At 37.9% G+C, this 14,107-nt stretch overlaps 1 protein-coding gene across 1 annotated transcript; it reads right to left on the minus strand.

Annotated features, from left to right (window-relative positions):
• Positions 1–567: 567 nt before the first annotated feature.
• On the minus strand, positions 568–14,072 carry VIM (vimentin). Its single transcript, XM_058181697.1, has 9 exons — positions 13,447–14,072; positions 11,445–11,505; positions 5,399–5,494; positions 5,153–5,314; positions 3,447–3,572; positions 2,800–3,020; positions 2,655–2,698; positions 1,920–2,002; positions 568–1,107 (listed from the first exon to the last, which is right to left on the minus strand). The coding sequence occupies exons 1-9, from the start codon at positions 13,977–13,979 to the stop codon at positions 1,069–1,071; spliced, it is 1,365 nt and encodes a 454-aa protein (XP_058037680.1). The 5' UTR covers positions 13,980–14,072; the 3' UTR covers positions 568–1,068.
• Positions 14,073–14,107: the final 35 nt, after the last annotated feature.

Below are 14,107 nucleotides of genomic sequence, written 5' to 3' on the forward strand. Positions count from 1 at the left end.
GAGCCACCTTAAGATTTTAATATAAAATTGGAGTGTAGTTTTGTGAACAAAGCCATGAAGCAGTCTTCCATCACTTTTTGTTGGTTTACTTGTACAATTTTGCAGCATTAACTCCCATCCAAATAGTAACCTGGCCTACCTTTAGAGAGGATTACAGGATGTTATAGTCCATTTTTGGACTATAGTTTATTTCCAGCCTGCCTTAATAATCAGTGACTTTCAGAACTTCTGGGTGCAATAACATTGGAGATTTTTAGGAAGAGTTTGGACAATCATTTGTCTGGAATGGTACAGGGTTCCTTGCTTGAGCAGGGGGTTGGACTAGACCTCCAAGGTCCCTTTCAACTTAATTATGTTCTATTAAATCTTATATGCTATCAAAATGAATAAATCGAATCTGGGTCGGTCACAGGACCAGAATTTTATTTTTCCGAGCTAATAGCCTGGAATTAATAGTCCAGTAGAGAGAAGTTCCCCAGGATGATTTCCAGGTTTTCCCGTTATATTGAATCCCATTTTAGATATTTCTGTTGTTTGAGCCAAAATGAAAACAAATTAACAAATTAATCATTTGCAAAGTGACTTTATTAAAGCAATAAGAGTTGTGCATACAATGCTGAAAAAGGTAATTTAATTGAGTACAGAAACTTAAACAGTAGTGCACCTTGATAGTTATGTCAACTAAATCCTGATTTTTGTAGCCCCTTAACTCATCAAGAAAGAATCAATTCTCATTTATCTAATACCTATTATTTCTATCATAACCATCTGTGCTCATGGGAAAAATATGTGGAAAGGCACTTGAAAGGGTTAAGTGTGCAAAATATTTCAAATTTGAAAAGCTGTCTCAAGTTAGGATCTGTCTCAACCTCAAAAGCCGATCCCTCTGATCTTACACTCAGTGTTTAGGTGCTGTTTTGAGCATCCTTAAAAATCAAAATTAAAGTGGTCTTATTCTAAAAGGGACATTTCAAACTTGAAACATTTTGCACACTACTTGAAAGCTGTTTTCATTTAGTGTTGCTGGTAAAGGATCCTTTTGTTTCTGCACCAGATGTGTTATCCTCCCTATTCCAGCTCATCATGATGAGAAGTTTCATTGATTACCTGTCAAGACAAATGACATCAAGTATTAGAATGGGTATTAGCGGACTCGGCTTCTATACATTCGCTCATGATCTTAAAGCATTTTTGTTTTGTTTGTTTTTAACATTTACTACATTTCAACTGATGCCAAGAAAATTCGTATGAACTTCTCCATCTGTTCATAGGGCAGTGTAGCTCCCAAACTCAAATCCAAAAAACACTTTTTCAAAACACTTTTGGGGAGAAGACTAAAAGCCACTGAGTAATAGCTCTTCTGGGTTTGTGGGCCATAATCTTAGAACTGTTGGCAATAGGTGGTATATTTGCATGCCTTTCTGACTTCTGGAAGCAAAGTGATGCACAGTTCTATAAGCCTAATATGAAAGGGCTGCATTTAACATTATCAAATACTGAGAACCTTGCCTGGACTAGTCTTCAACTGTCGTTATAGATGAGCAGAGAAAATTACATGGAATTTGCACTAGCCAATGGCAGTACCCAAACCATGAAAGTGAAAATGTATTTTAATTCTGCTTCCAAAGTCATATGAACAACCACCCAATCATTAACCCTGGAGAGCAGACAGAAAAGTACCAAGCTGTTCTATACTACCAAAATGGACCTGTCACTTTGTTGTGTCCAAACATGTTTCTATAAACTGACCTAAAATTCAGCAGCTTTTGCCTCTTGGATGAGAATAGGTATCATCTTAACCATTGCCTCAGCATGATCAAATGACTAAGGTGCATCCTGCAAAGCTGCATAAAATGTGTGCCTAAACAAACATCTCATACAAATGTTTCTTTATCTATAATAAAGTTAAGAGCACTCACTTGGCCATCTCTAGTTTCAACAGTCTTGATTAGCAGTGTTCTCTTGGAGTGGGTATCAATTGGAATAGACTCAAGATTGGTTTCTGCAGATGCAAAGACAATTGGTTAAAAACTTCCAGAATGCAATTGCCAATATATGCGAGTTCAAAATGCAGCGATGCTGATTTTAGAGATCAGGCCCAGATAAAGCAGAATGCAAGCAATCTGGTAAATTAGGGATTTTGAACTTCAGGTTCTATAAGCTTCAGCCATTAAGTTTATTTGTTTGGGTCATTGAATAAACAGTGATTTAAAGCAGAGGTCTCCAACCTTGGTCCCTTTAAGACTTGTGGACTTCAACTCCCAGAGTTCCTCAGCCAGCTTTGCTGGCTGAGGTACTCTGGGAGTTGAAGTCCACAAGTCTTAAAGGGACCAAGGTTGAAGATCCCTGATCTAAAGTATCTGAAATCCACTAGCTAGCAACCTCTCTATAACTACCAGACCATTTAAGTGTTTCAACTAATAGTAAGAATCAAAATAGTAAAAAACTATAATGGGCTTTCTTACCATTTATACTCTATGCCATCCACATAAGGCATTTTGTTTTGTTTTTTCAAAAATTTAGGTGAGCATAATATGGGACACACTACCTGTGAAATCCAAGCTACTTCTCATGATCATATGCCAAAATAATACCTCCAAATGCTAAACGAAAGCCAAAAGTTCCATTTCCTGAGATAGCCAACAGCTACTTACCTCTCAGATTCAGGGAAGCAAAAGTTGGGATTGGCACATTAATTCTATATATATAAAAAAAAAGGGACAAAATTCATTGAGATGAACCAAGAACGATCATACTGTCACCAACCTTCCCCAAATTCAGACACAATGTATTTTGTACCTGCTCTCCTCTCCCTCCAGCAGTTTCCTGTAAGTAGCAATTTCAATATCAAGAGCCATCTTAACATTGAGCAGCTCTTGGTACTCGCGGAGGTGGCGAGCCATTTCTTCCTTCATGTTATGGATTTCCTCCTGAAGTCTAGCAATGTTGTCTTGGTAGTTGGCAGCTTCAACTCCAAAGGCATCTTCCATCTCGCGCATTTGGCGTTCCAAAGACTCATTCTGGAGGGGGGGGGGATTATTTTTTTTTTAAGTCAATATATTCAGCCGCTGGCAAGCTCACCTTTGCTCAGATTTTAAATTTAAAAAGTCCCTTCCCCCATTTTCTTTTCTTTATTGTAACACATCAACATTTAAAAAACCTACTTTATAAATGCTTCGCAATAGTTCAGTTGCTGATTATTTGTTTATATTCCACATTTATTATTTTTATAAATAACTCAAGGTTACAAACATACCCAACACACCTTCCTCCTCCTATTTTGCCCACAACAACCCTGTGAACCGGCTGGGCTGAGAGAAACTGACTGGCTTGGCTGGTTGGCCAAATAGCCAAACAATATAGCAGGATTTTAACAATAAATAATGAGAGACAAATCCAGAAAGTTCAACAGAACTCATCACTTTCTTGCAACATCTTTCACTTACGGTTCCTTTAAGAGCATCCACTTCACAGGTGAGAGCCTGGATCTGCCTGCGGTATTCACTGGCTTCTTGCTTAGCCTGGCGCAGGGCATCATTGTTCCTGTTGGCTGCTTCAGACAGATCTGCAAACTAACATCACCATGCCAGGTTATGAAACTGTAAATGTGTAACGAATAACAAAAAACCCCAACTCTTTTATCCATTCAGCATTATATGAAAAGATAGATATTGGTTTGGGTTGCATCAGGAGTTCTAGATATTTCTCTTCATTTACTTTCAAAAATCAAAGGTGCTGTTTGCTATCAATATTGCAACGATAATTTGAGTAACCACTTGCCTCTGAACAGTAACTGAGTTCATATTAATATGTTTTACCTTAGTTTATCCAATTGGCTGGTTGCGTTCAAACACTGTACTATGCTATTTTATGGCATGATGTGGATTAGTATGTGGATCCAGTTAATTCAACAAATACATGGTAAAATAATTTACCATGATGTGTGAGCCCAATCAGTCTTTTATGCATGATAGAACTGGCAAGTTTTTTATATATATATATATTGGATTGGAACAGTTTATTTCCAGTTTTAAAGAAAAAAATAACTATGTATACACAGATAAGCCAATAATGTTAGGTTCAGAATTACATCAAAAAAATTGGGTACAGTATCCATGGATGGGGATATCCACGAGTATGTATGGTTAAAAAATTACTTTTTTATTGCTTCTACTTTTTAGCATAAGGAAGGACATAAAAGGATGAATACGTTTAGCAAAAGCTAGTGTAACATTTAATGCTTATTAATGCTAAATCAATCAGCAGAATCCATGTTAAGATTCATACCTTACTTAACAAGTCACTTCTGCTGGACCAGCTGCACATTATTAAGATTCTTTGAAACTTGCATATTAAAAAAACACACCATGTTTTAATTAGCTTGCTTTGGAAAATTACAGCATTAACTCCTAACGCTTTATTTTCAGAGCTTTTGTTTACAAGGCAAAAGTAATCCCTGCAGGATTTCACTAGCTTTTTAACAACAAAACCAAACCCACTCATTGATTCTCTGATATTTCTTAGCAACAGTACAGAAGGAAACCTATTTCTGTCTTGCAGCTTCAGGATATAATGATACATGGAATCATTTAGATTAGTGATAGCCAACAAATTGACCTGAATTATATGAAATATTCTGTACTAGCATTGATGATTCATAAATATATTTGAGATTCATGTAGAAAAATCTGGCTGGTAATCATATTAGGGAAAATTTAGATATCACGTACTTATCTTTTTACCCCACCAACGTCACTAGGATCTACATTTGAATAGGCAAATACTGAACTAATTCTTTTAACTGAAAAATGCAAGTGTTGACGAGATTCTATTCTAGAAGTAGAAAATGCTTTCTTGCTTTCTAAATGGCAAGCATGCAAAAGTATTAGCATTGTACATTAAAATATGGCAGATTTTAAATATACCTGGGTTACTTTTAATGGTCGCAATTCTTTCCAAGTTTAATGTTAGGTCTAAACCTAAATGTAGGCTTAGAATATTCCAAAATGTACATTAAATGGCTTGTGTGTGAGTGCAGATACTGTTGTTCTATCTGCTGTCAACAAGTCACAACTTCAAAATTTTAAGTTGATCAACTATAATTTCTTTTTCTTCTTCTTCTTAAAGTATTACTGAAAACATTTTTGCTTACTTTGGATTTGTACCAGTCCTCAGCTTCCTGAAGGTTCTTTGTAGCCACAGATTCATACTGCTGACGTACATCACGCAGGGCAGCAGTGAGATCAGGCTTGGCAACATCCATATCAATCTGGATATGCTGATCCTGGATTTGGGCTTGCAGCTCACGGATTTCCTTCGGGAGTGAACAAGTACTGGTTAAGCATTAAACACCTTTACCAAGATTATTCTTTGTCCAGATAACGTTAAAACCATGTACCTCCTCATGAAGTTTCTTCAAGAAAACAATTTCTTCTTGCAGGGTTTCAACTTTACGTTCCAGATCCAGACGGGCCAAGGAGGCATTGTCAACATCCTGAAATAAGAAAGAATACAACTAATTCACCAACCACCTGGGAACACCCTTGAAATGCAAACTAATAATGCCCACAATAAACCCTGTGCTCAATTCTTTTCATACTTGCAGCAATTACTGTCTAAAGCAGAGGTAGTCAAGCTTTTTATACCTACCGCCCACTTTTGTATTTCTGTTAGTAGTAAAATTTTCTAATCGTCCACCGGTTCCACAGTAATGCACCATGTATCATTGTCTGTGCATGCCTCTCGCACATCGTGGATTGGGTTTGTGGGGGTGGGGCGCCAGCTACCAGCTCTGCTTGTCTGTTACGACTGGGTGGTGTGGGGGGAGATGTGCGACCTATTCTGGGACGAGGCTGTTTTGTTTGTGGTTGCACTATAGCGCCATTTAGTTTCACTTACGTAACGTGAACTAAATTTATGCATGGGTGATACAAATAGTATATTTTCAGAAATTTAAATTGTCACAGGGAATTTTATGAAAACTTAATGAAAATGTTTTTAAATAATGCTATGATTTTTTTTAAAAAGTCAATTAAATTAAAAAAAAGGAAAGTGCTTCAGTATCAGAAAAAACCCTTACCGCCCACCAGGAAAGCTGGAACACCCACTAGTGGGCAGTAGGGACCAGGTTGACTACCACTGGTCTAAAGAGTGAATAAATTCCATTTCTTTCCAATATACTAAACCAGTAGGAGGGAAAGAGATCTGACATTTTTCCAAGAAAATATTGACAATTTGCAAGGAAGAGAAAGGGTAAGTCTTTTAGTGTCATATTTTTCCTGTAGTACCATGTGCTTAATATAATGTTCTGTAACATTCAAACAAGGCTAAAATTAAACTATAATTATTATGTTTCAGGTTTGCGGAAGTTGGAATTGATAATACCATTCAGCATCTTCACTTTCTTTTATTATGTGACAGGATGAGTGTATGAAATTGTCAAAGTCTTTAAAAAAAATTAATATCAGTGAATCCCAAACCATGCTATCATTTTATACACTTTATACACACAACCAAAATTGGGACCAGCAACTTAAGCTGGTCACTAAATGAGATCTCAACTGTGTTTATGATCATAGTTCAGCTTTTCTTTGCTTTAAAACTTTCTATAAATGTGAGGATTGTTTGCAAATTTATTTTTCACCACTATTGTTCCTGCCAAAAGAGGCAGTTGCTAAACAAGGTCTATCTGTATGCAGATGTGACACTATGCTTAAACTATTATTTAGCCACGATATCCATTTGAGGGATACGCGCGTTATAGCTGAACATCAGGTCAAATTAGTGCTGTTACAACCACAATGAAGTCTGGAATTTCAGTTGTAAGTTGAGGCACCACATGCCCAGACTTGGATTTTTACCACCGTTTTTACAATGGTCAAATCCAACATAGCCAATAGACATTTCTTCTATTCTACAGGGGGGAAAAACCCCATAGCATATTACACACCTATGATCATGGGATGATGCAACTGGTTGTAAATGTGAACCAGTTGCCAAGCACCCAAAATATATAAATCAAGGATTACCTGTAGTTAAAGCATAAAAATAAAACACAAAAAGAAAAATCATGCAACAGTGAAGTCAGCTTAAAAGCCAAGTATAATAAAATACTGTTGCTCACCAGTGAAACAAATATAACCTTGCCCGGGCCTCCCTTGGCATAGAGTTCCAAAGACTGAAAAATAAGTCACTGAGAAGCTCCTTTCCTGTAAATTATCTCAACAGACACTATGTTGTTGCAGGATGAGAGGGGATAAAACTCCTCTAAGGCTTATAAAAACTTAGCAGATTTCCATAAGAGAAGGTACTCTTCTCTTTCTGATTAATTACTATGAACTTTGCTTCACATTCCATTCAGGGTAGCAAATAGGCTACCTCTACAATGTGGTTTTCATTAAGTATGTCAGTTTTTCAGGCAAACAGAAAAAATATCCAAAATGATTGAAGCACTGTGTACCTGGCAGTGTATGGAAAAATTAGAATTTGTATCAGTAACTTTGGTCTCCTACGGTGTTTGCAGAACTACCAGACCCTTTCACAAAGGAGTTTAAACTTAAGCACACAGAAAGCTTGGGCTGGGCAAATATAAGCCAGGAGTATGACTTCACATCTTTTTCGAAGTCCATTTTCCAGCCCAGTGCTCTCTGAGCTCATTTAACCATACCCATATGACTTTCCAGCAGCTTGAAAGTCATCTGGATATGGTTAAATGTATTCAATCCTTCTTGGTGCCCCACTGTTTTTCAGTAATTAGTGAGTCAAAGAAAGCAAACAGCAGGCAGCCCCAAGACTGCGTAGCTAATATTTAGCTACAAAATGGTAAATTATGATGGAAGAGATTTCCATCTTTTAAAAAAAGGCCATTCATCAATAAAACAAATACATTAATGCCTTCCACCCTTTATAAGGTAGGTAAAATGAGGACCCAGATTGTTGGGGGGGCAATAAGTTGACTTTGTAAAAAATATACAAATAGAATGAGACTATTGCCTTATACATTGTAAGCCGCCCTGAGTCTTCGGAGAATGTAAACAATGTAAACAAAAAAAAAACAATGTAAACAAAAAAAATAATGCAGTGTTTCACTAGCCCTCCCAAGGACTCCATTGTCTCATTTTGCTCCTGAAAGCAGGTGAGAAGACAACTGTGGGTCCCACTAGACATTGCTGCCCATATTGAGTTAAGGAAACATCTGCAAATGCTGCCAAACTAAAAAATATTTTGCAAACTGATTTGATTACCATAAGTAGATCAGTGTTTCCCAACTTTAAGATGTCAAGGTCCAAAATTCCCCAGCCAGCAATTTAAAGCCAAATACTGCATCAGGTTTGTGGTATAGAGAAGAAAAGAATATCTCTACTACAAAGCACTGAATGAGTTTTTTTTCAGTGTAACATGTAACTTTTCAGGGGAAAAGTCTGAACCAAATGCAATTGGAAACAGACGGATACAAAGCAATAGATTACAATCCAAATTGGAAAAAAAAAGACATTATTCAAGTTTACAGATAATATAAATTCAGAGATTAGCAATCATTAATGGCACCCGGAATAGTCACAAAATTGTGGAATTCTAAATTCAAAAAATTAATAGGATAGGCTTTTTCTAACTTCAGTTGAAATAGCCCCAAGTTTTTAGGAGAGATATCAAAATCCCATGATGTTTTGTAATCTTGCAACGTTTTGAAGATGTTTTTAAGTATATTTTCTCAACCATCTTATTTAAATTTATTTAATTTGTGGTTTGGCAGTCTTGGTGCCCACAGGAATCACACTAATGGTATTTGAACCAAACCAAGGTTTGTTCACATTATACTGTTTGGTTCAAAATCACACATTACTATGGCTGAGAATTTATGGAACACTTAAGTGTTACACTAGAAAAAAATCAAAAATTTTCTTCAGGTTTTAAAGTTATAGAGATGCAACATTCCAAGGGATATTTACAATGTTTAAAGTGCCATTCTAAGACATTTACATAGTCTGAAATATGTAATATGTAAATTTAAGTTTTCCTCAAGCTTCAGAGATTTATCATAACACTGAGCATTTCTTTCCCAATGTTTCAACTGAAATAATGTTCAAGTAACATTATTTCTTCTAAAGTTTTGTGGATAATATCTGATAAACCAGGGGTTCTCGGTCTGCGGCTCTGCATATTCACCAAAACAGCCAAAGGGAAATCAAAATTTTTGAATAGCCTAAAACATAGACAGAGTCCAGGAAGAAGAAGCAGCTACTGCAATGTGTATGTCTGATGTGTAGCTTACTCTTGAAAGTTGCCGCTTTCAAGATGACATAATACTACTGTTGAGCTTATGGAATGAAGTTGTGTTTTTTTTTTCAGGATGAGAAAATGAACTCTGACACTGGGGACACCCAATACATGAAATCCAAAGCAAACCACTTTGCACTGTTACCTGAATCCAGTCAAGGCAGAACACCGGTGGCTCCAATGAGAAAGGCCGAAAGGCAAATGCTTACCTAATTCAAAATCTTAGAAGGGAGAGAAGGAAGTCTTGCTATATGTGGTATATGCCAATAGGGAGGAGAAGGCCTGGGCTGGGACATCTTTTTGGAATCAGAAAGAAAATACAGGGTGAATCTCCTCTTTTTGGAAGCCATTGGTAACAATGGTACCTCTGAGGGGCCGTTCCTGTTGCCATGCATATCACTAGTGTGTGAAGGGAGTGGATTTTTTTTTTTTTTTGCTAAAACAAGACTGTTGCTTTATGGGGAATCACAGAATTTGTGTATTATTATGTCCAATTAGCATGCAGTATGAATTCAGTCTCTGTGGTTTCAGTCACTATGTAGAAGTGTTGTTGACACCTATGACTTTGGCACCATCAATTCCTAGCATATATATCTGGCATCTTTTCCATCAACCAATTACCTGGCTTAAAAAATGGGAGGGAAACATTAGAATAGCCTAATACTTACCCATCACTACTAGTGAAATAAATCAGAACACACAACCTACTAAATAAATTTTAAAAAACCCTTTATGTTCCAGTTGCTTTGAATTCTTTAGGAGGGAAAAAAATGTCTCGGAGGTTGGCAGTTGAATGTCAAAGTTCCCAATGATATGAGTTTTTTTTTATTTGAGTTAAATAGCAGCCTGTACAAAGAGCTAAGCTAATTGATGGATAAAGATGATATGCAAATCAGCATTCAGATTCAGCACCTTTTCTTTCAGCCTTTGAAGAAAGTTTATTTTGAATGAAAAATACGCTCTGGTGCCTCTCCACCACCATCCTCCCCAGGGAAAGTATCTGCAAAATTAGAACCCTAAATAAACTTTTTTAGAAAAACATGCCCTTGGTTTAAGCTAGTACTCAGCCCAGCAGTTAAAAAACTTTGTTCAGTGCCTGCTTATAAATTGTAATAGATAAAGTGACCAATACTTTAATTTGTGGGTTCTTAAAATGTGCTTGCATCATGACACATTTACTAAGAATGCAGCCTTTGGTTAGAAGCACCCCAGAATACAAAAGCTTCTGTTATTTCAGTCTCTGGCCACAAGGCAGGCTCCGCATTCCAGACTGAATCCCATAGAAACTATTAATACCTTTCAGTAGAGAGAACAGATGTTCCCCTTTCATCCCTATGGAACTCGGGGAAGGGGGGTGGATTCCATAGGATCTCTTAGATGGCAGGCAAAACTTTTGTCAGAATTTTTAAAAATCTTGGCTCTAAAAATATCTGAGCAAACAAATATGAAGCATTAATGTGTTCACAAACTAATCTAAACACAGGTAGAAACGTTAGAGGTAACATTTAAGAAATGATCTTGAAATATTTGCATAATAATGAAAATCTCAAGCTGGCTATTAGCAAGAAGCAATCTCTGAGATTTGAGGTTACTAAAACAATTTAAGATTAAGTTGGACACAAATACTGTCAAAGCCGTGGCTTGCCCCACTGATTTTATTAGGTCTTCTTTGGATCCAGTGTACTAAAGGGAAAAAAAAGTTTCTTCCAGATAGCATCTTAAAAACTGCCTTTTCTGTGAAAAAAAATGTATTAATGGCACATAAATCAATATGTGGTGTACAGATAATTTCCTATCCTGTAAGCTGTCTAGAATTCAAGATAGTAGGACTGAATCTAAAGTCTAGAGCTGAAATCTAAAGGGGCATTGTCCCCTCCCTTGCAGTCTTCACAAAAGCATGTGTATAACATAATGTGAATTTCTGGATTAGAAGATAGGCCTTTCAATGGACCAGCTAACATTCTAATAAAATTATTAGTGTATCAATACTTGCTGCACACTCAAAAATGTAAGTTTAATAGGAGCAACAAAAAATATTTATATCAAACAATAGGGAAGGCTCCCCTTCAGGCATTTTAAGTTTCAATCTAAGAAATTACTTGCCTACAAACTTCTTAACCGCTAGGTGGCTTCAGAGTTACTTTTCCAAGGAAAGCTTGGATACTAACCTGCCTGAAAGATTGTAGGGTATTCTCAGCATCTTCTCTCTGAAGCATCTCATCCTGAAGTCTAAAAAAATAATTCAAAGATATTGAAAACATCAATCACAAAAAGATTAGATGTCACAGGCAGCCATACCTAAGAAAGAAAATAAGGGGGGAGCAAGAACAAAGCTTCTAAGAAAATTATCTTTGTTATGGACGATCCTTTTTCACTGTGGTGTGACCAACTCTGGAGTGAAACTACTTGAACGGCATTATTTAATCCACCAATATCCTTTTTCATCTACTTCAGTCCAATTATATCCTAGCTTTCCTCAACTTGCTATCCTCTAATAAGTTGGACTGCTGAAAAAAATTGAGGAAGGAAATTTAAAACCAAAGAGTAAATTCTAAAACAGACTTAGCATGTTTTTAGTAAAGTAAAAGAATGTAATTCTTGCTCAAAAATATTTGGAGAAAAAAATAATCCCACATCCAGCCACATACATGAAGCAACGTCACCCACTAAGTTTTATCTCTTCAGGATAAATGAGCCGAGACCAAAATGTTGCCTGTCCATGCTACAAAGCATCGAAGTAAATGGAGGAGGGGGGAACCGTATCATTTGTTTCTGTGCTACAGACCGTGGGAAGATGACCGTCTAGTGCATTCTTCTGGACAAAGAATTTTATTGTGCTTCCATTTTTTTTAACTCCATAAGCTTCATTCTGGAAATGTCTTTCAACTTTCTATGCAGTTTATTGTATTTATTTATTTCAGATTAGTGAGAATATGAATTCTTAAGTATTCACTTGTATTTGAATACAAAAAAGTTTTCACAAACTTTTGAAACTAAAACTTTGGAATTAACTATTTAACCAGAGCTAACACATCAGTTTTATTTCTAAGGGAAAACTGAAACATTTCATGCTTAATCAGAGCTGCAACTTCTTGGAAACTAAAATACCCATTTGCTATTTCATTTGCACAGATCTAGGGACAGCTGTATGTTTGCACTTTTATCAAAGAAGAGCCTACATATAGGCTCAAAGAAGAGCCTACATTTAGGCACATACTTACAATCCAAGGTAGAAATGTCTGTTAAACTGGTGTTTTGCCGCTGCAATCAAGTTTATACACTAAAAAGGAATATACAGTGCCCATTAAACTGGGAGATAGGGAGAAAAGGCCCACTGGTTCCTTTTCCTTTTCCTTTTCCTTGTTCTTGTTTCCTTGTTCTCCATTACTTGTACTCCAGTTACTGCCATCAGAGGACACACCCATTATCTACTAGGGAGAGCATGCTCTTCTCTGGCAAATAAGCAGCTATTAACTAATAATTCTAGTATCCAGATCGTTCGTTTTTAGGAACAGAAGAGTCACCCCCTCTCATAAAACTTAGTCCACTCTTGAGACTGGACTCACAGAAAGGGCTTTATAATTAGATTTAGATTTTAGATTTTAGATTTTATTAGATTTTTATACCGCCCTTCTCCCGGGCTCAGGGCGCCCTTTATACCGCCCTTCTCCCGGACTCAGGGCGGTTCACAGCCAAAATAAAACAATAAAATGTGCACCATAAAACAATAATTAAAAAACTTATTAAATATAAGGCCAAATTAAATCCATTTAAAACCATAAAACCCCATAAAATTTACATCCAAATATTAAAACTACTAAAAATTTCTATGCCAGTCCTGCGCGAATAAATAGAATAACTCATAAATCATGATTCTTTGGGGGTTGATTTTTAATCCCAGTAATTCAAGGCGGGAAACATAAACACTACTCTTTTTTCTTCCCCCTTTCTCCCATCATAATCCGGCGAGGTGGGTTAGGCTGAAAGTGTCTCACTGGCCCAAAATCACCTAGCCGGTTTTTATGCCTGTGGCGGGACTAGAATTCTAGTCTCCTGTTTCTAAAGCCAGCACTTTAACCAGTACACCCACTAGCTTATTCCGCGACTCAGCCGAACGGGAACTGCCGAGCACGCTGCTCCAGGACCCCACTCGCTTCCCGGGCCACTTACTTCTCACGCAGCCGCTGGATGTCATCGCCCAGGTTGTCGCGCTCCACTTCCACGCGCGCCTTCTCGTTGGTGAGCTGGTCCACTTGCCGGCGCAGCTCGCGCATCTCCTCCTCGTAGATGTCGCCCAGGCGGGAGGTGCCTTTGCCCTTCAGCTGCTCGAGCTCGGCCATCAGGATCTTGTTCTGCTGCTCGAGGAAGCGCACCTTGTCGATGTAGTTGACAAAGCGGTCATTGAGCTCCTGCAGCTCAGCTTTCTCGTTGGTGCGGTTTGCCTTGAACTCGGTGTTAATGGCGTCGGCAAGAGAGAAGTCGATCAGGGCATCGCCGCCGAGGCGCAACGGCGGAAGGCTGCTTCGAACCCGCACGGCTTTGGATGCATAGATGCCGCCTGGAGAGGAGACCAGGCGGACGGAGCTCGGTCGGATGGAGCTACCTAACGAATAGCGGCTGCTGGAAGTTATAGAGCGGGTGCTGCTTGGCCGGCCGCCGCCGAACATGCGGCGATAGGAAGAAGAAGTGCTTCTGGTGCTCATCGTTGGAATCGGAGGCGGTTGTCGATGCCGAAGTAGCGTTGTCGTCGAAGTCTTGTTTGGAGCGAGCGGCGGTCGCGGAAAGAAAGTGCTCTTCCTGCGCTTGCCTCTTATACCAAAGCCTGGTCCCA

Source organism: Ahaetulla prasina, chromosome 4, assembly GCF_028640845.1.
Source record: "Ahaetulla prasina isolate Xishuangbanna chromosome 4, ASM2864084v1, whole genome shotgun sequence".
NCBI lineage: Eukaryota > Metazoa > Chordata > Lepidosauria > Squamata > Colubridae > Ahaetulla > Ahaetulla prasina.